Source organism: Echinops telfairi, unplaced genomic scaffold (genome assembly GCF_000313985.2).
Source record: "Echinops telfairi isolate 266 unplaced genomic scaffold, ASM31398v2 ScPeMD7_3533;HRSCAF=4204_0, whole genome shotgun sequence".
Classification (NCBI taxonomy): Eukaryota; Metazoa; Chordata; class Mammalia; order Afrosoricida; family Tenrecidae; genus Echinops; species Echinops telfairi.
Window position 1 is genome coordinate 63,132,639 of NW_022107431.1, and position 22,538 is coordinate 63,155,176.

Consider the following 22,538-nt stretch of genomic DNA (forward strand, 5'->3'; position numbering starts at 1 on the left):
ACAAATTCCTATGCACACTGCACATATCTTATTTTGAAATGAAAAAACAAAGCGGGGCAAAAACACCCAGTGGGTCGGATAAATGTCCTCGGCGGGCCGAATGTGGCCTGCAGGCCGTAGAGTTTGAGGACTCCTGATTTACATATATACATATATATGAGTCCTGCTCAGCCTACCCCACCCCCACCATGAAATGCTACCATTTAACCGTGTATTCATTCAACAAACATTCTTTTGTTTTGTATTGCTGTTACAATTATTAGAGTAAATGCAAATTGATTTGGGAAGTCTGATGTCATGGTGTTAATGTGGTGCTGGTCTTCTTTCCATCTTCTAGTCTTTTCGGAGAAGACTGGGATGCCTTTCAGGTTGAAGGATCCCATGAAAGTGGATGGGCTTCAATTCTGTGAGAACTGTTGTCAGTATGGCAATGTAGATGAGTGTCTTTCTGGAGGAAACTATTGCAGCCAGAATTGTGCTCGACATATCAAAGACAAGTATGTTTTTACTCCATTTTTTTCTACACAATGAGTTTTAGAGTCTAAAATCAATGTGCTGGGAATACTGAGATTTTATACTTTCTGATGCCTGCCATGCATTTGTTCCTTATTTCAGGAAGGTTCTCTTTACATGCATGTAGATCTTCCATGTATTGCACTTGGTGGCTTCTCTCATAGCTGTTCTTATTTTCATTGCAATGTCCTACCTCCATACACCCTCACACTTCAGAATTCAGCCGTTGGTTAGTTTAATTTAATTGGTTTTCAGCTATGATTATTTTAATTTTTCTAGATTATACATTGGAATAATATTGACATTTATGGAAATGTAGTTTGTTTATATTGTGACTGTTCCTAGGTAAGTAAGTCCAGGAAAACTCTGCCTTTGGAACAAAGCTTCCACTGAATGGGAGGCAGTTGAAAGGAAATGTCCGGGGAGGGTGGATAGTGTGGCAGTGTCAGTACTGCTGCTGGCGGCGCAGATTGAACATTACAAGATAAGCGCTTATCCGATGATAGGATGTCCTGTGATTGACAGTGCTGTTTCAGGGTATCAGGCAGAATTCAGCTCATCATCAAGAAAGTGTATTTCTTGCATATAATTGTACACTACAAATATAATTTGTATTTGATATTAATGCTTGAATAGAATTTTAATCAGAGCAAGCTTGGGAGTTCTCTTGTTTTTATTGACCAAGTGATGTTTTACAAAGCCACACTTGCCCTCTTTTAGTTGAACTTGGCCTTCTTAATATTTGCTAGACCCTTGCTTTAAAACTGTCTTGGAGAGATGCAGATATCGCTAAATAATTACTTTATTATGGAAGACAGGAAAAAATAGTACAGAACTTGTGAGAACCTGTTTCATACATACTGCTAGTCCATTCTAAGATTCATATAAGGGAGTTTTCACGTTATATCTTGATAGCTGTCATATGTAAGAAGCCTTCTAAAGTATTCCTTAACTATGATATTCTAAAGCGAAGTGTATCTCCTTGTGGTTAAATATTTTTCCTTTGAGGGGGAACTAAAAACAAATTTTTGTATTGATAATCAACATGTAGCTGTCTGATAGGTATTGCTTCCTGTCACTATTTTGGGTTTATAAACACAACAGAGAACAGAAAGAAGAAAGGGACATTGGAGAAGACAATGAAGAAGAAGATCCCAAGTGTAGTCGGAAGAAAAAACCAAAATTGTCGCTGAAAGCTGATCCAAAGGAGGATGGAGAAGAGAGAGACGACGAACTGGTCAGTGTCTGCAGAGCCACCACTGGGCTTCGGAAGCGGGTCGCGTTGGAGCCAGCGCACAGGGTCTGGAGCCGGTGACTTGAGCAGCAGCATGCCAGTCTTCTGTTTTGCAGATGAATCTTAAGTTCCTCTACATGCACATTGGAACAAATAGTATACTTATAGTATTAATTAGTGGTTCTAAATGAAAAGACCATTTTGACATCATGAGGTATTTCTCTTTAGATCAGCATTCTGCAGCTACTATTTGGAGTTACTATTCTAGCAGCTGAGGATACTACCACAGCAGGGGTGAGTTATACAGACAGAGAGGACAAAGCCTCTTTAGGGTATGTTACACTCTTGTTGGGCAGACAGCGCAGAAAGAAACAAAAGGAAGAACAGTTGTAAATGAGGTGCTGAGAATTAAGATGGTATGTTAAGATTGGACTTAAAACTAAGTTGGGTTATCAAGGAAGGTTTCCCAAAGTAGGTGACATGAACAATGTGATCTGATTAAGGAGAAGGGCCCAGTCATGTAAAGTTAAGAATGAGGAGCACTTGCTCGGGCTATAGGAATCAACTAGGAATATTTTTTTTTTTACATCTAAGATCAGGTGTAGCTTATTCTGATTGAGGAATTCAAGAAAGACAATATAGTTGAGCATTAAGGTTAGGGTAAGAGTGGGCAAGGAAGGGTGGTGCCAAAAATCCAGGCAACAAGTGATCTAAGATTGATGGCAAGAAAGGCATAGGATGCCTGGTAAGGCTTGATTAAGGGCAATGTAGCTGAGGGGAATTACCAAAACCCAAATGAAAGGTGAATATGATAGTGGGACAAGAGAAAAGTAAAAGGAAATAGAGGAAAGAACTAAGAGGTAAAGGACATTTATAGAGGTCTAATTACAGGCATGTACATATGTAAATATATTTTTATATAACAATAAGGAAATAGAGCTATGGGCATATATTTATTAAGTATTAAGGCAGCACACAGACATTGAGCCTCTACTCAAGTACTCCCTCAATGTAAGAACACTTTGTTCTAATAACCCAGAATTTTATGATGGTCACCTTCGCTGACACAATCGCTGGAAACAATCAAAAGATACAGTGTCTGAAACCCCCTTAGATTGGAGCTCTTAGAGACAGGGCAACCCAACTACTCCCTTTCCAGGTCTAGCGCAGTACCTCGCATCAAGTAGTTCAATAAATATCTGTTCTGGAAAAAAAAAAAAAAAAGATATAGTGTCTGGGGTCTTAAAGGTGTGAAGATAAACAAGCGGTCATCTAGCTGAGAAGCAACCGAGACCACCTGTGTGATCATGAGGTGTCCATGGGATCAGTTATCATGCATCAAAAACCCAAAGCAAAAAATCATATCAGTGTGAATGAGGGGGAGGGTGGAGTGGAAACCCAATACCCATCTGTAGACATTTGGACATCCCCTTATGGAAGGGTCACAAGGAAGAGACAAGCCAGTCAGGGTGCAGTATAGTACTGACAAAATACACAATTTTCCTCTAGTTCTTTAATTCCCCACCCCCTATCACGACCCCAATTCTACCTTAAAAATTGGGCTAGACCAGAGCATGTAAACTGGTACAGATAATAGCTCGTAACACAGGGAATCCAGGACAGATAAACCCCTCAGGAACAGTAATGAGAGTAGTGATACCAGGAGGGTAAGGGGAAAGTGGGAATCTATCACAATGATCTACATATAACCCCCTCCCAGGGGGACGAACAACAGAAAAGTAGGTGAAGGGAGAAAGCAGTTGGTGTAAGACAAAAAAATAATAACATAAATTATCAAGAGATCATGAGGGAGGAGAGTGGGGGAGGGAGGGAAATGAACTGATACCAAGGGCTCAAGTAGAAAGAAAATGTTTTAAAAATGATGGCAACATATGTACAAATGTGCTTGACACAGTTGATGTATCTATGGATTGTGCTAAGAGCTGTACGAGCCCCCAGTAAAATGATTTTTTTTAAAGGGTAAGAATGGAGTAAGATGAGGTCATGTGAGGCCTGAGAATCAGAGATTTTATCTTGTGAAGGAAGCGAGTGGAAAGTTGAAGGCAAAAATGCTTTGATTCAGGTTTTTAAATTGTCACTGTTGCTCTGATATGTGACAAATCAAAGAAACCAATGATGAGTTTATTGTACGTGGCAAAAGTAATATGGGCAAGGAAATAGAAGCCAGTGGGCTTGGAATACATGGTAAGGGAGAGCTGGCACGATGGGCACAACGAAGGAAGTGTGAGGGAACAGGAAGAATCAGGGAAAACACGTTGTTGACATGCCCAGCTGATCATGCCGTGTTTTAAGAAGGCTGGAGCAGAGAATCAAGAGTTCTTTGGGCCATAATGAGTTTGAGATCCTAATTAGATTTCCTAGTGCAAGTACCCGCTGGGCAGTTGGATAGGCAATCGCAGATTTCAGATAAGAAGTGGGTAGTAGTGAGTGCTTATGACAGATAAGTGATCCATTGAACCGGGGAGAAAGGTGCCTGGCTGAATAAAGACGGGAAGGGGTCTGGTGATAGAGCAAGCAGCAGCAAAAGAGACAGAGAAAGTGGTGAGGTGTGAAGAAAACCAGAACTAAGAGGAGGAAGCAGTATTTGTGCTGTTCTTGGAAACAGCCTAACTTTGTAATGACCTCGGGCCAAAACCAACATCGTTCTCAAATGGCCTATATTACTTTCTTTAGACTTTATGAAGTGAACTTGAAGAACATACCCCACCCCTGCCAAAAAACTGAACAGCTTTCTAACTTCATTAGTAACAATTTGATGAACTTGGAAAGTCATCATTTCCCTCTCTCCTGGTAGGAGAACAAACAAGACGGACGGATCCTGAGAGGTTCACAAAGAGCCCGAAGGAAACGACGAGGTGACCCGGCTCTCTTAAAGCAGGGTGAGCCAACGGGAGGGAAATTGTTACTTATAGCGTCTATGAAATGGAAAATATTTCACCCAAGTAGAACTTGTAGTCTAATTGTACTTCAAACTAACAATTAAATTATTGCTTCGAGTTTTTCTTTGAATAAATCTGGCCAAAAAAAAAAAAATAGGATTTTGAAGAAGTGGGTAAAGAAACAGAGGAATTAGAAACTTCCAAATCATTTCAGTGTAAGCAGGAGTCAGTTTTTAAAACTTTCCATCAAATAGACATCTTCGGCTTCCTTACCATTACGAAAGGCTCTGCTCTTGGGCTCCGTTTCCTAGACTTTTTACATTTGTAAGGTTTCCCCTCAAACTAGATGGAGAATCTCGTCCTTAGGGCCTTCCATGTTGTTTCGTACTTGACTGGATAAACTCGGTGCTATTTCAGCATGGACCTTAGGCCACTTCCCCAGTGTTGTTCTGTGGCATCATCCTCTTGAAGTGCTGCTCCTGCTAATCATGCCACCATTTATGGTCATTCTGTGCTCAGCTTGGCTCATAATCTGCACAGTCATCCTGTGTCCACAAGTCAGCATCCTGAATCTGATGCTGCCCTTCAGTGCTTGGTACGAGTCTTCACGTGCTCATCTGTGCAGTAGTGTCTAGAACTGCCAAGACAAGGGACCACAAATCGAGTGGCTTACACAAACAGAAACGTGTTGCCTTCCCGTTCTGAAAGCTAGGATTCCAGAATCAAGTTATTGACCACATGGATTCCTTCTGAGGGTACGTGCCTCTCTCTAACCTCTAGAAATGACTAATGATCCTTAGCGTACTTTTACGGTAGATCACTCCAGATCTTCACGTGGTCCTCTTCCATTTGTGTGTGTCTCTTCTCCTCTTTTATAAAGACATTAATCAGATCAGATTAGGACCCACCATATTTCTAAATGACTTCGTGTTATAACATGATGTTACAGCTTCAAGTGGTAACAGCCTCAAAGTCTACTTCCAAATAAAGTTTTGTTCCCGGATATGGGATTAAGATTTTAACGTCTTTTGAGAAGATGGAGAGGACATAATTCAATCCAAAACTATCTGCTAATTGCTCAAAAAGCAAAAAAAAACCAAACAGTCGGAAATTGTTTTATTCTGCCTCAAGTGCACACAACCTCACTATATCTTTTGGCAGATGACCTGTTTTAATTCTCTGGCATTTTTGTTCTTTAGGGCCATCTGGTCGCCTCTGACCCATATTGACCCTAAGCACAACAAAACTAAACACTGCACGGTCATGCATCATCCTCAGAAGTGTTCCTGTGCCTGAGCCTATTGACGCAGCCACTGTGTTAATCCATGTCATAGAGGACCTTCCTCTTTTTCACCACCCTCCACTTAGCATCATGTTCTTCCCCAAGGGCCAATCTCCTGAGAATGTGTCCAAATCATATAAGATGAAGTCTTGCCACCCTTTCCTCCAAGGAGCACTCTGGCCTTACTTCTTCCAATGTAGGTTGGTTTGCCCTTTAGCAGTACATGATGCTTTCCATATTCTTCTCCAGAACCACAATTCAAATGCGTTGATTCTTCTGTGGTCTTCCATATTCAGTGTCCAACTTTCACATACATAAGATGCAGTGGAGAATACCTTACTGTATCTACTCGAGAATAAGCTGACCCGACTCAGATGAGGCACCGAATTTTACCATAAAAACTGCATTTAAAATGTGCTGGAAAACTCGGCTTATACACGAGTATGTATAGTATCTTGGGTCAGGCACTCCTTAGTCCTCAGAGTAACGTCTTTGCTCTTCAATATTTCAAAGAAGTCTTATCAGCAGATTTACCTAATCTTTTGGCCTCTTGACTGTTGCTTCCATAGGCATTGATTATGTATCCAAGTAAGACAAAATCCTGGCCAACCTCACACTATTCTCCATTTATCATGATGTTACCTATATGTCCTGTTGTTAGGATTTTGGTGTTTTTTACATTGAGTTGGACTCCATACTGAAGGCTACGGTACTTGATCTTCATCAGCAGGTGCTTCACTTCCTCCTCACTTTCAGCAAGTAAGGTTGTTTCATCTGTATGCCACAGGTTGTTAATAAGCCTTCCTCCAATCCTGATGCCACACTCGTCTTCATAAAATCCAGCTTCTTTGATGATTTGCTCAGCAAGTCTCTGGCATCAAAGACAATAAATTCTTCAGTGGTCTTTTATTTCTCTTGAAACCTCCTTGTATTTCTGCTTTGCTTCAGATGAATCTCTAGGACTCTTGCTCTTCTGAAGCCTTGTTCTCTCAATCATCCTGTTTGAAATTATTTCTTTAGGTATTCAGCTTTTTTTTTTAAGCCTCTTTGTGAATGCTGTTATGGTCCACTAAATCTCATTCTCAAAATGCCATCTTCTAACACTGTTACCCTTCCAACTTTCTTCTCTTTCCTTCATTCTGATCACTTGTCAAATTAATCCAGTACCATTGGCTTTCACTGCCCCATAGCTAGATCACTGATGTGCTCTGTACCCTGAAATGTTACTCTCTGTATCGATTGTTTCTCCCTCTTCACCTTGAACAGTCATTTCCCACACTGACCTTGTCTCCATCTTTATTCTCTTGATCTCTCTGGAGGGGAAGAAATTTTGAGCATCCTGTTTCTAGAAGCTTTTATTTCTGTGTGCTTCCATAACACTGTGCTGTTGTGGTTTTCTGTGTGTTTTTGTTTTTTGTTTTTTCATTTACTCCGTGGGTTCTTTGACCTCTTTCTTCTACTCTCATCACTTTGGATTACAGTTCAGTTCATGTCTCAGCTCTCTTTTTATTAAATTGGAACCAGGAAAAGAGACGGAAATCCCAGTGACCAGGGATGCAAGCACTCCTACACACCACATCTTGGACGTGCTAGGTACTGAAATGATCTCTCTTATTTCACTTGTCCTCAGGTTTGCCTCCTAAGGGAAAGAAAGCCTGGTGCTGGGCATCCTACTTAGAGGAGGAGAAAGCTGTGGCCGTGCCTACAAAGCTGTTCAAGGAGGTATGGGGTCTCTCAGAAAGTATCGCTCGCTAGGAGAAAGGAACTGGAAAACAGTATTGTCATTTCCATCGTCTTCTTGGGAAATAGGACTCATGATAATTTGTCAGACACACTGTTTATGTGCATATTTATATGGAAAGAGCCCTGTTGGCAAAAACAGTTTGCATTTGCTAAGGAATTTAAATCCTGGTGGTTCAACCACACACACAGGTGCTATGGAAGAAAGTGCTGGAGATCTGCTGCCATAAAGGCAGCTGAGAGAAACCAAATGGAGCAATTCTACTTTAGAACACCAGGGGTTTCCAGGAGTTGGGAAAGCAACGGGTCTGGTTCTTTTGGGTTCCTGTAGGTAGAGAGGCACTGCCAAAGGGCTACCTTCCCCAGCTCCTCACTGCCACATACTTGAGCTTTCCTCTCAACATTTACTGGGATTTCACGCATTAATTTTAACAGACTTACTGCTACTAACAGGAAACCTGGTAGAAGAGTGGGCTGTTCATTGAGGTGCTAACGGCAAAGTCAGTAGTTTGAACCCACCAGCCACTCCATGTGAGGAAGATGAAGCTGTCTGCATCCATAAAAATGTATCATCTCTGAGACCCTCTTGGGTGTTGTTATGAGTCAGCATTGATTCAGTGGCGGTGGGTGTGATTGTTTGGCTCGTGTCTACTGGTACACTGATGAATCTAGTAGACAAAGGGAAACTGGCACACAATCCTGAGTATTAAGGCTGAGGGAGAATAAAAGTGAGTTACTGAGATTTACTGACATCACAACAAAACATCTAAAATTGAATTTGTATATTTTATTATGATCAAATATTTTATCATAAGATTGAAAAGCCAGTTATAGACATCAACTGGAGTCCTGAAAAAGGGCTCCTTCCCCGGACTCAACACAGAGGCTGGCAAACCTGCTCCGGGAAAGTCCAACAGTACATGTTTGGGGGCTTTCGGGGCATGTGGCCTCTGGTGCAACAGTATAATTCTGTCGAGGCACTAGAGCTGCCAGAGCCGAGACTGAGTGGATGTGTAGTGCTTTGTTTCTGGAAAGCCTCCTTGGCAAAAACAGGCAGTGGGCCAGATTGGGCTGCAATTAAAATTATTAAAATAACATTTAATCATAGTATGTAATAAATGTGTCATGATAATATTGTTAGTTGCCATTGAATAGATTCTGACTCATGGTGACCTGAGTTGTTCCAGAGTGAAAGTGTTTCCTCAGGTTTTCAAGTCTAATCTGAACAAAAGACGCTTGTCAGAGCTTTTTCTTTCAAGGGACCGCCCGCCGCATGGGTTTGAACCTTTAGGTTAACAGTTGAGTGAAAACCATTTGTTCGGCCCTAAATCTGCCCAAGTTTACCCTCTGATGTGTTTTGAGCACACAGTTTTGAAAAGTATAGAATAGGAAATAGTAGATGATTACATCTGTATTAAAAAAATACTTAAATATAATAAATAATGCTACATGAATTTGTTGTATATTATCATTTTCCTGAATTTAGGTCATTTACAGGATTGACTTTTTGCCTTGAAGAAAAACAAACAAAACAGTTTATGTGAAGCTCTAGTTACTTGAATCAATGAAGCATTCTTATGACTCAGAATGTAAATGCTACTAGAGGCATATGAAGGGTCACATCCCTAGGCATCAGGGTTGCCTCTCTGATGCGGCCCCCACTCCAATTCCATACCCATTTTCCTGTGAAATCAAATGTACATGTGAGCAATGTATATACACAAATCTTCCTTATGCCAGATAGTAGCACATGCTACATAAAACACATCCTATTTTGACTTTGCTTTTTTGTTAAGCATGACAGTTTAGAAATTATTTTATTTCCATTCATTAATGCTTTCTTTGTTCTTTTACGCTAGTACATAGAGTTCTATCTTGAGTCTGTTTCATTGTAATTTAAGCATTCCCTATTTATTAACATACATTTCCTCACCCCAATTATTCACTACAGATAACTATTTCACTGAGTAATCTTGTATATCTGTCATTTTAGATGTATGAGTATCTTTATTAGATAGTTTCCTAGAATCAGAATTGCTACATCAAAAAGAATGTTCATTTTTTAAAGATAGATGTAATCATATCACTAGTGTTTATACCAATCTATGCCTTATTAGTGTTCTGTGTGCACGTCTGTTACCCTATAGCCTTGCCAACACAATGTGTTAAGCAGCTTTCTGATCTTTACCAACTCCGTAGGTGAAATATGCCTTAATGTAGTTTTACTTTGTACATCTCTTACTGGTGAGGTTGGATATCTTTTGAAGTATGCAGAATCCATGTAAATTTTCTTTTCTGTTATCTGCGGCCCTTGTTTGTTTTCCCATGGTGTCATTCACTGATGCTCATCTTGTGAATTTTTAGCAGCTTTGGGTTTATTGGATTAGGCTGAAGAAGTAATATACTAAAACTGCCATTACTTTGCTTTTAGCATCAGTCTTTTCCATATAACAAGAATGGGTTCAAAGTCGGCATGAAACTAGAAGGCGTGGACCCCGAGCATCAGTCCGTGTACTGTGTCCTCACTGTGGCTGAGGTAAGCTTGGCCTTGATAAAGTTGTTTCCTTTTGTTTTTTAAATAAAATGCCGAGTTTAAGGTTGGAATAATGAGAAGAGCATGGAATTTAGTAGTTTGTATGCTTTATATAATTGAATCTTCACAAAGTCCAATGCAGATCATGTTCTATTACCTCTCTTTTTTAGATAAAGGTACTGAGGCTCAGACTCATGAAGCTCCAGAAGTAGAACCAGGATTTGAAGCCAAGCTCATGTCCCTTCCATAGGTTTAGCCAGATTGTGTTCCTTAGATTTAGACTCTTTCAGTATTTGGAAGTGACTATGAAAATGAAAATTTTCAGGAGAAAATGTCCAAGTAAATATATCAATAATGAGTGCTTCTTAGAATTCATTTTTTTCCTCCTGTCCTAGCTTTCTACCTGAGAGGTCTTTCCTTCCTTCTTATCTCTCTTCCTTTTTTGTTTTTTCTCTTCTGTTGTTCCAACATTCGGAAAATGTTGGAATTCTTCAAAAGCCATTAGAGAGTAGGGTATGAGAATATGTGAAGGTTCAGAGCGAGCAGGTAACAGGTAAACCGAATGGGGAAAGATGTGATCTGGAATACACGAAGAGTCTCAAGCTTTAGTCAGAGGCAGGACTTCTTCAAGTATAACAGGAGGGACAAGGGAAACGGTGTTTGGAGGCAGGCATTTGGGGGCAACCTCTTTTGAAATAGAGGCCAATAATTGGCTGAGAGAGAGGAAGGACATCCTAGGTTTGGAAGCCATGGAAGAGGAAGAGGGTTTGAAAGGCGTGAAAGAACAGTAGAGGACACAGTGCTGCTGTAACAGAAGTCCCCAAATCGGGTGACATTAACAGTTACATATATTTGCTGAGTTTAAGAGGCTAGAAGTCTAAATGCAGTTACTCTCTCCAGAGGACTTTCTTTCTCTGTCTGCTTTGGAAGAAGGTTCTGGTTTCTGCTGAGCTTCTGCTTCAAGGTGACGAGCATGAGGCTTCCCTCTTTCATGATAGATCTCTCTTGAGACCCCTTCTTTTGTGTTTTATAGAATGACTCGAGGTAGATCCTGCCCTGATCTTGCCTCATTAACGTACGAGGATGGCCCAGGCAAGCAAATTAGGGTTCACGTCACATAATTTTAGTGGGAAAACAGTGTGATCTATAGCTTTCTAGCATTTGATTGCCGCCTAATTCAAGACTTTGCCATGAGCAACATATATTCACGCCATCACATCATCTCAAAAGTCTTAAATCAACCTGAGTACAAAAATCTCATTTTCTGTATCATCTAAATCAAATATGGATGAGACCTTAGATTTATGTGCCTTATGGTAAAAGTATGCTTTGTTTATAAACTATAGATTACAAGGTACCCATTCCCAAAGTACAATGGTAGAACAAGCACAATGTAGACATTTCCATTGCAAGTGGGGAGAAAATGGAGGGAAAGAAGAGATGGTGGACCCTAAGCAAATAAAAAACTCAGCATAACAAATTACATTCGTTTTAAAGGCTTGAGAATAATTTCAGAGGGCATTGGCCAGCCTCCACACTCTGGGTGGTGGCCCCGAGATCTGGAATTTGGACAGAGGCCCCTCACCCCTGGGCTTCAGCTTGCCTTCTCAGACCTGTGGGATGGCAACTCTGCTCCTTCATCTTCACACAGACCCATTTCCCCGCCACCTCAGGACTATCAGGCCCTGTTCTTCTGCTCCTTGGGTATTATAACCCACCCCCTCAGTTCTGCTCAGCAACCGGATCCCAAGGGCACAGTATAATAGTCCCACACTCTGGACTCGAGTGGCAAAGATCTGACTCTTTGAAACCTAGGAGGTGGTGGTCCCACTGTTTGTGTCTGAGAAGGGCCTCCCTCCCGTGTTCCTTCCAGTAGTTCTACTGATCTCTAAGCTTGATCCAGGCATGGTCCTTTTCTTCTCCTGGAGGACAACAGGTAGCTCCTCTATCTGCCAACGTCACTTTAACCAGTTAGATCAGCTGGATCATAAGGCCGAAGTGGCAGGGTGCTCACCCAGCAGCAAAAACCTGTTGCAGAGCCTTTTGTGCTTCTGCGCCCCTCTCAAAAGCAGCAGCTTTCCAAGTCACTTGATGAATGGGCCAGAATAGCACACCTAAATGCAGAGTATTTGTCTCCAAATTCTGGAGAGGCCATCTAGGTCCGGTGCCTTTATTTTAGTTGTGGGCGGTACCAGATCCAACAATTTATCCTTCACTTTAGAAAAATTATTTTGACAAAATGTTTTGAGAATGATGATGGCAACAAATGTACAAATGTGCTTAACACGATGGATGGGTGGATTGTGACAAAGAGTTGTATGAGCCCCCAATGAAATGATTGAATTTTTTTTTTAATCAGAAAGATCATCTTGACATGCCTCACACCAATGTTTAACTAGAAACTTCACTGTAGTATATGGTGCCTGAATTTTGGTTGGATTAATTTCTTACCCTATAGCATACAATAAGTATAGAGTTTTACCAATAAGTATAGAGTTACTGATACGGCTTCCGTACTAAGCCCTATCATCATCGTTTTGTAAGCATACTGATCCAGTGCAATGCCTTGTAGAAGGGAGAGGTAATCAAGGTCCCTATGGACTATACCTCTGAAGTAGGACAGTGTAGGTATATTATTGACCTTGCTAGTGGAAGGCAAACTGCTTCTTATGATTCTTCTAAGCTGGGATTTCAAAAAAGACATTGCCCATATCAATAGCTTTGTAACAGGAACAAGCGGAAGTACTAACTTGCTCAAGTAATGAAACCCTATCTATAGCAGCAGCTACAATTGGAATCCTCACCTGGTTAAGTTTATGATAGCCCACTATCGTTCTGTAAGACCCATCTGGGTTTTTTTTGCACAGGCCAGATAGGCAAGTTAAATGAGGGCATGATGGGAATCTCCAGCCTTGCATCCTCCAAATCCTTAATGATGGCGTAAATTTCTGCTGTCCCTCCAGGACTGCAGTAATGTAAGCTTTGGGTTTATTCATTTCTTAGATCGAGGCATTTCATGACTTCCACTTGGGTTCTCCTCCTGTAATATCCCTTACTTCACATGTCAGGGATCTAATGTGGGTTTTCTTCAGGTTGGTTGAATAATGTATATTTTGATTTTACATTCTTGAGCCTGGGAAATCACTAGAGGATGGGTTGTGAGACCCAGTGGACCCACTTTGATGATCTAAGAGTCCTTTAGTAACTTTTCAGATTGCTCACCACCATCAGCAATGACGTGTTTTGGGTCCTTGGAATTAATGTCTGTTTAGAACCAGTGTCCAGTAGCCCCCCAAAAGGCTGATTATTTCCTTTTTCTTTTAGAGTGAACATTTGCTTTTGTAAAAGGTCACACATCTGGGGAACACTAAAAGAAAAAAATAACATTGTAAATTTTGAGCCCTTTGGTGGTGCCCTGTCTCAAGGGGACCCAGCCCCTCTCCTTCATTCAGTGGATTGTGGCGAGACTGTGCCTCTTTTCCAGCATTCCAAATTAGAGTGGCATTCACTTGAAATAGAATTCTTCCTCTTGAACAGATAAAGTAAACATTTAGTAGCTTTCCCTAGTCATTTCACTTGTAGGAATACCATGACTAAGTAGCCAGAGCCATAAGTCCAGGCAAGTTGCTCTGTTTTGATTACTGCTTTGTCTCTGTTGTCTTTTATAGTAACCACACCTACATTTGTCTTGGGTGACCAAGTTTGGCACTTGGTCTCTGCATTATAGAGTCCCATTCAACCCCATTATAGCTAAATGGCTTAATTCAGTTAGGGCAGTTCTCATTGTCAAATCATAATTAAAACAAAAAATATAGTGATGAAAACCATTTTTACAGATGCTGCGGCTTCCTTAGGAGTGGTTACTTGGGGGGCTGTACTCCACTGCAGTTTGAAACCACCAGCTGTTCCTGGGGAGAAAGACGGGCTTTTGACTCCAGTAAAAGAGTTACAGTCCTGGAGACACAGGGGTAGCCCTTCCTGTCCTGTAGGGGCTCTGTGAATTGGTATTGACTCACTGGCAGTGAGATTTATGTTTTGTTTTGTTGTGACTTTTTAGTTTGGGGTTCCCTTCACAAATTTATACCTCCCCATTTTGGTATTCCTAAAATCATTATTTGTAAACCTTTGGATACCTTCTTGTAATGGTGTACCAAGTGAAGCCTGACATTTTATCTTGACTTAGTATAGGCCACTATTTAATCCATGGCTTACAAAACCATCCAAATAAGCTATCTGATCTTTTTTTAATCTCTTGAGCTGAAACATTGAGGAAAGACTCTGCCCTTAGTGAACCCATATCATAAACTCATTGTGATCCAACGGTGTGCTCCTTCTACCATTATACCCCTCCCTTCATAGAGTCATCCTAACATATATACCCCTGATTTCTGTTTGTATATGTTTTTAAAATCAAGCAGTTCTTTTGGAAAGTAGCCAAAAGAACACATCTGCTCTGTTGGTATTGACGCTCATGGAAGGAAGATTTAGAGGCTCAACCTTCTAAGAGATTGGGGAGACCTTTCCTTATTTCTTCCCCCGCCCCTCCCCCTTTCTTTCTTTTTCCCAGCCCAGCTATTTGTAGAGAGGAGGGGATATGTTGCTGGCCTCTCCCCATGTCTGCGCCAGCCCCAGTCTGGACGAATAGACTGGCAGGTGCTGAGTTTATTAAAGGACAAAGAGCTGGCATTCAGACAGTAGCCAGCAGAGCATCCACTTGCGAACCTTGCTGTCTGTAGTGTGCTGGTCTGGCTGCTTCTCTGATGGCTCGCCTCCAGGTGACATGAGCGGATTCAATAAAGGGAATGGATAGAGGGCATGTCTCTGGGAAAACCATTCTTCACCCAGTATCTCTGTGTTCCTAATGTAGCGGAGGGTGTTGACAGGGTACTGTAGCTCTGTTCTTCTCAGTATAATAGCATTTGCTTTTAGATTTTGTGGTTTGGTGGTTCCCTTTATTATTGTTAGGTGGTTTGATTAACATAGGGTGTAACATACCTGATATTATATGTGGGTTTTTTAAAATCATTTATTGGGGGCTCTTAGAGCTCTTTATAGCAGTCCATATATCCATTGTGTCAAGCACATGTATACATATGTTGCCATCATCCTTTTGAAAATGTTTTCTTTCTACTTGAGCCCTTGACATCAGCTCCTCATTTCCTCCCACCATCATGAACCCTTGATAAATTATAAATTATTATTATTTTCATATTTTTATTTGCATGAAAATTCTGACTTGTTTTGCTTAACTTACCACCCTACTTTACTGGTTACAGGTCTGTGGATACCGGGTAAAGCTCCACTTTGATGGGTATTCTGATTGCTATGACTTCTGGGTAAATGCAGACGCCCTCGATATTCACCCAGTTGGGTGGTGTGAGAAAACTGGCCATAAACTTCATCCACCAAAAGGTGTTGTTATTTTCCTTTGTTTTATAGTTAGGAAGTTAATTAAGTTTATTACGCTCACTAAAGGCTTACTTACTTCCATGCTCAGTTCAAACTCGACGGTGTAGCCCACAGTGGCTACATGGTGGGCTGTGATCTGCAAGGTGGGCAGTTGGACCCAGCAGCTCCGCAGGAGAGAAATAGGGCTTTCTGTTCCCATAACGAGTTAGTCTCAGAGCCTCACAGGGACTGTTTCACCTGTCCGAACACGTCGACCTGATATGGCAGTGAATTTGGTTAATAAGTCAGATGGACTCAAATTCAAGCTTATTGTTACATAGAAACAAAAGTTTAAGGGAAAGAAATTTTCAAAAAACTTTATATATGAGAATAAACTTTTTATATATTTATGTACAGAACAACGTTTAGTTGCTAATTACTTTTTATTATACATAGCACTTGATTAAAACCAAAAAACCAAACTCACTGCCATTGGGGTGATCCCAACTCACAGCGACCCAGTAGGACAGAGTAGAGCTACCCCTGTGGTTTCTGAGACGAGAACTCTTTGTGGGGGATGTCATCTTTTTCCTGCAGTGATGACGGGTGATTTTGAGCTGCTGACCTTTCTCCTTCCAGCCCCACTGCTGAACCCACCAGATCACCAGGGCTCCAGCATTTGACTGGAGATTTTTTTTTTTAGATCTTACATATTTAGCCTTAAACAAACAGATTTTTGTAAAAAAATCATTGCTTTTAGTTTACACAGTTTATTTACTGTTATTTAAGTATATGGAAAATCGTGATTAAAAAAAAAGAAAATTATGATAAGTTATACATGTAACTTACTGTCCTTAATGTTTAGGAGCTTGGAAAGGAGAGTATAATACTAAAAATATATTCAGGTTGAGATTGAAGAATTACATTTTCTTTTTTATGTATATACATCTATTAGGAACATTTGCTTTATTTTATGTAACAGTCTTATTTTTAGGTAGGTGTGATGTTCAGAACACAATGTTTATGAAATGGGAAATTGTGACAAATATTAATAATTGGGAGTTAATACATACATCATATAATTCCACTGTTCAATCAAAATGACTACTTTTTCTTATGATCCATTTTATCATATAGTTTGCCAATGATTTTTCCTGTTTCATGTTTATATAATGGTTCAAACTACAGATTTACTGAATTACAGATCCTATCTCTTTCAGTCCATCACTAATATTTTAATACTATCTTAATTATTCAATTTTAACTAGAATATATAGAATTATTTTCTTGATGTAAAAAAATTAGTTTACTAGTTTGGATCTTAAATGTGAATGAATAAAAACATTATGTTGAAGCCATTATAATTGAAGTGCTTATCTCTTAGGAACTAATGTCAAGTTGATTTCAACATGACTCTTAGTTTTAGGTTTTGTTGTGTCGTTTTAATGGTGTAGCTATCCTTGGGTCCATATGTGAAAAACTCATGTCAGAGTAGTGTATGCAGAGGGCCGAAGGATTCAACAAAACACAAGGAGAAGCGAGGGTGACAAAGGAAAGTTGTGAGTCTTAATATAAATCTTAACTCTCATATGATGAATTATGACTGTTCTTAGAAGGTGACTAAATTCTTTTTATTAAGAAATATTGGTCTTAATGAAATTCTGAAAATTAAGGCAAGAGTGTTCTTCTATTGTAAATCGCTAATGTGCTTACTTCACAATCCTTGCTTAGCTGTTTTCTCAGTGGAAAGCAAAGATTTTATTTTCCTTGCTTCTTTTTTTTTAATATTTCCTATACAAGATATCCTCTCAAAATAGAACACATAGTGGGAAAATATAGAATTTGACTCCTCTAGTTTATCAGTTTACTTCTGAGAAATTCCACTTAAATACTGATAAAAACACCTTGAAACAAAAACAAGGCAAACTATAGTACGTATTTGCTTCTTTTCTCCCTATTTATTATTTTTCATTCAAAATTGAAAAAGCAATTTCTTAAAAATAAGTACAGCTTGCATATAACACTATGTAATCAAACCTAAATAATAAGTTTGATTATGTAAATTTTTTAAACACTCGGGGCCTTTATTTGGGGATGGAGATGTAGGAGTTACAGATAACACGTGGAAGTAAAAAGTGCTTTGCTATTTCGCTAAGTCTGTCTCTGTGTACCTGCTCTAGGATACAAAGAAGATGAATTTAATTGGCAAACCTATCTGAAGACATGCAAAGCTCAAGCTGCTCCCAAGGCATTATTTGAAAATCAGAACATAGTAAGTGCATGCAAAAGACCCTTTCAAAAGAGGTAACTTCCAAGTGCGTTATAGGATAAGTTACAAGCAAAGCAAGGAGCTTAATTCCATGTATGGCTTTGGTAAGTCGCATAGTCTTACCTTAATTACACTCGGAAATTGATAGGAAACCTGCGTGAATACCTATTTTTTCTCTAACCATATCATGGTTATATTTTTCATTGGATGGTGGGAGGTAGCACAATAGAAAACCAGGTCTAATTTACAATGAGGTGCATAAAAATTAAATTTTCTGGGATGTCTTAGGGTTATTGTCCTTTATTGAATGGCGCTTTTCAAATGTGATTCACACTGTGAAATGAATGTAGACCTGTTTAGATTTATGCCTAGGATGTAGCTGGAGACCTTTAGTTTATAGCCTTATATTGCAATATAATAGAAGGAAAGTCTGCATATGTGTATATTTCCTTTCCTTGGGCTGTTTTCCTTCTTTTCGTTGCATATTTTTATTTCAGCATCTCTGAAAGGACCCAGTAAGTTACACTTCTCCTCAAGATCTGCTTTAACTGGAAAGAAAATAAAACAGATGGAAAACCAAAATACCTGTTTAACTCATAAGGGTTAGGTTAGAAGACGCAGCCTGTATCTACAGAGAAATGAGTTGCTCGGTTCTGAGCCCAAGAGTCTAAGAAATGAACTGCCTCTTTCCCGCCATGGTCTCCACAGTAAGACCTGGAAACTTGTAGACCATGGTGGACGTGCCCTCCTGAAGGAACCAGACTTGCCCTTCAGGGAGCAGAGTGGACATCACATACCTGCCATACCACCTTGCCTCGAGACTATGACCACTTCCTCCTACCACACTTATCAGTCAAGTAACAGTGAGGGGGAGGGTGGAAGGGGACCACTCTTGGCTCACTAACGTGGTTCCCTTCAAAGGGAATCCCCATCTCTCACACTCTTCACAGGAGGAACAATGTTAACAGTTGCTGTGAGGATATCAGTCCAGTAGTCCAAACATCTGATCAAACTGACCCCAAACCACGTTGAATTAGGTTACTGAAGACATGTGTGATCTTGTGCACTTTGATTTTAGGAACAAATGGAGATAATGTGCCAGGTTATTCCTTTTAAATGTTTTAATTGAGAAGATAACTTAATTTCTGAAATACATATACTGAGTTGCCAGTCAGTCTTCTCTGCCGATTTCACCCCAGGTGGGAAGGTCACTTAGATGGAGACACAGCAGTCTCCTGTTGCTGCCCCAAGTCTCCTAAAAGTTGTCTGATCATGAGTTCTGTCTGGATTTGAAGACTCGTCTTGAGATGCCTTCTTAAAGTCTGTGTGTTGGGAGCACGCACGTTAATTGTGGGCTGTGAGTTTGATATCTAAGAGGCAGTTAATTTTCCTCTTTCTAGATACTTCCACTTCGAAATCCCATGGCACAGTTCCACTCAGTCTTACAGGGCCGCTGTGAGTTGGAATTAACATAACAGCATTAGGTTTGGTTTTGTCTACTGCTAAGTATACAGATACAGTTAGAAGCCTGAAAAATATTTGTAAGATTTATACATACAGATTTTTGTCTCTGCTTCTTCTGTGAGGGCTAAGGTAACGTTTCCAGATACGTATGCTTATCTCAAATTATGCAATTGTAACTATAATACAGTTAACAAACATAACATCTGTTTGTTTGAGATAGAATAGTGTCTGTACACTTTAATCTGAACAGAAGTTTTTGGTGTTTTTTTTTTCAAATAAGGGTAGACATGGATGATAAATTATGATTAGCAAAATCAAAATCTTAAGTTACTGAGATTAGAATTTTTTTCCACGAAACATAGAGGAAAATTTTAAATTTATTACACCTCATAGACTTGCTGAACTTTTGTTGTTTTAGTTCCAAGTCCCAGATGACTGAGAATTGGGGGGTTTCTTGATCTGTACGGGTGGTTTGAAGAGCTCTGGTGGCACAGTGGGTTAAGTAAAGGGTTGCTAACGGCAAGATCACTGGTTTGAAACCTCCAGCCAGGAGAAAGATAAGGCTTTCTACTTCTGGGCATCAGATTTGACTTCATGGCAGTGAGTCTGAGGTTTGTTCTTTTTAAGTATAGGTTATTTTAGTTGATTTTATATATATATGTGTGTATATATATATATATTCCTAGCCAGTTTTTTGTTTGCTTGTTTTGTTGCTGTGGTGAGGCAGAAGTATACAAAACAAAACACTCACTCACTACCTGTGAGTTAATTCTGACTCACAGCACTCTTATACGGAGTAGAACCACCTCCTTGGGTTTCCATGATTTTAAATCTTTATGGAAGTAGACATACTTCCCACGTTTTTCTTCCACAAAACAGCAGACAGGTTTGAACCCAGCCCACTACACACCAGGGCTCAAAAGAAGTAGAGGTAGTCTTAAGGGAGAGTTGAATTCAAAGAAGTAGCAGCCTTTCATCTATGAAAATGACCTACTTTCCTTGGAGCTCTCTTTTAAGAGGTCTTTTCAGAAGTGGACATTAAATTGTACTACTGGCTCATGCACATTTTCAAAGTGAATAAGTGCCTATCTTGTGCGGAATAATTTGTGGTTGATCTATGGTTAAGGAAATGCAGGAGAAAAAGTGAACTTCATGGTGAATAAAACTTGCCTAACTAGAATTATTTTCCTTCTATGCTATCAAAGCACAAGCTAACATTAATTATTTTAAACTCTGTGAGGTTGTACATGCTTTAGTTGGGAGCTTAGAGAGTTAAATGGGTATAGCAATAGGACATTACAAATTTTTTCACTGTTAGCTTGTTGGAAAGCAACCATGCTGTGAAATTGGCACATGGTCTCTAAATTATCTGCACACCGTGATTGATGTGGGCCTTTGGGCAGGAGGTGCGGAGAGGGTGGAGAGCTTGCTGTTAGAGGGTGTGCTGACCTCTAGTTAAATCTGTGTGTTTATATAGACAGTGATCCCTTCAGGCTTCCGAGTCGGAATGAAGCTTGAAGCTGTAGACAAAAAGAACCCTGCATTCATCTGTGTTGCTACGGTAACAGATATGGTGGACAATCGCTTCCTGGTGCATTTTGACAACTGGGATGAGAGCTATGACTACTGGTAAGACGTTTTCTGTTGGTTTATACTTTTTAGATTTAATGTTTATACAATGTTTAATGTTTAGATGTAATGTGTATGTGAAAACAGTTACCACCTTTTTCTAGTCCAGACATTTAAATTTTTACCTATTCCATACAGCATATGCTTCTTTCTTTGTTTCTCTCTCTAAAGGAGGGGTAAAAATACCACAAATTAAACGTAATTCTATGTGTACATTTAGGTGACATGGATTATTATCCTTAAACAGCATAACCATTCACACTGTCCTTTTCCGAATCATTCCGAATCAATCATTCCGAATCAATCACTATGAAGATAAACTCACTGCCCCCTAAGAGTCTCTTGTAGCCTTCAGGTTGTTGTTAAGTTGATCACATGTAGATAATTACTTCAAGAGCACAGCATTCAAGGCAGACATTCGTTACCTAAATAAAGTATTTCTTGGCTCCTGCTACTGGTCTGTCAGTTTGTTTATAGCATGGCGTCTTGCTTGTTCTTCTGAGGCTTGAAAATAGGTCAGCAGTATTACAAGGATTTAGGAGAACTTCCAACTCAGACAAACTAGCAACTAAGGCCTGGCTGTCTTACTTAACATATATGACAACTATTCATGTAGTTTACTGCATGCAATCAACAGTATTCAAATTTGTACATGCTTGAGAAGTTCAATATCACCCATCAGAAAAAGGTTAGGAGCTGGTAGCCATCAATTGTTCATAATCAGGCTCAAGTCCAGAAGAGCTGAAATACTACTTTGAATGTATATCCTACGATTTTAAAGAATTGCAAGAATGGATTTGATGCATTGAAATGGAGCACTAATAACCAAAGACTATGAAAGGTGTTGGGGGTAGTATCAAGGACATCATATATGAAGAAAGCCACGAGGTCATGAAAAAAACAGGAATGGAAGAAAAGACCATATTTAATATCAGAAGATACTTTGAAGCTTCCCTTTGAATGCAGAGCAGCTAAAGTGAATGAAAGAAATGAAGAAAGTATGTTCAACAATTTTCAGAGGGGGAGTGTGGCAATTACATACCGTATATACTCGTGTATATGCCAAGTTTTTCAGCACATTTTTATGCAGTTTTTGTGGTAAAATTAGGTGCCTTGGCTGATATTGGGGTCGACTTATACTCGAGTGTACATGGTAATCTCTTCACTTGAGGAAAGGATGGAGTCTGGCCTGTCAATCAGGTCACAGCTTGATGACCTTATTTGGAGGTGTGATGGAGATAAATAGCTCACTGGAGATGGGATACTCTCGATCTCTGCTTCAGCATACCTGTTGATAAGACACATGTAGCTACACTGATGGAAGGAGAGCCTTGGAGCTGGAGGATCCAGGTGGAGACCCAAGCCAGTGCTAAGATGCTTCCACCACCACTGGATCCACAAGACTGGACAGCGATCTTCCTGTACTCAGCGTCCTTGCATGTGTTGTGTGAGTCTGAAGAGGAATTTACAGACTGACATCAGACATGGGCTAATATCAGACGTATGGACTTGATCTGGACTGGGCTGGGATGGTTTCTTAATATACAATTGTTATTTTATATACAACTCATACACATATGAGTGTC

At 39.9% G+C, this 22,538-nt stretch overlaps 1 protein-coding gene across 1 annotated transcript in view; it reads left to right on the plus strand.

Annotated features, from left to right (window-relative positions):
• Positions 1 to 22,538, plus strand: part of L3MBTL3 (L3MBTL histone methyl-lysine binding protein 3) — a 128,551-nt gene that overhangs the window by 28,539 nt on the left and 77,474 nt on the right. The window contains exons 6-13 of the mRNA XM_004702064.2: positions 338 to 497; positions 1,618 to 1,750; positions 4,563 to 4,647; positions 7,560 to 7,651; positions 10,101 to 10,205; positions 15,479 to 15,614; positions 17,771 to 17,862; positions 20,801 to 20,952. Of these exons, the coding sequence (XP_004702121.1) occupies positions 338 to 497; positions 1,618 to 1,750; positions 4,563 to 4,647; positions 7,560 to 7,651; positions 10,101 to 10,205; positions 15,479 to 15,614; positions 17,771 to 17,862; positions 20,801 to 20,952 (955 nt within the window). The remainder of the gene's footprint in view (positions 1 to 337; positions 498 to 1,617; positions 1,751 to 4,562; positions 4,648 to 7,559; positions 7,652 to 10,100; positions 10,206 to 15,478; positions 15,615 to 17,770; positions 17,863 to 20,800; positions 20,953 to 22,538) is intronic.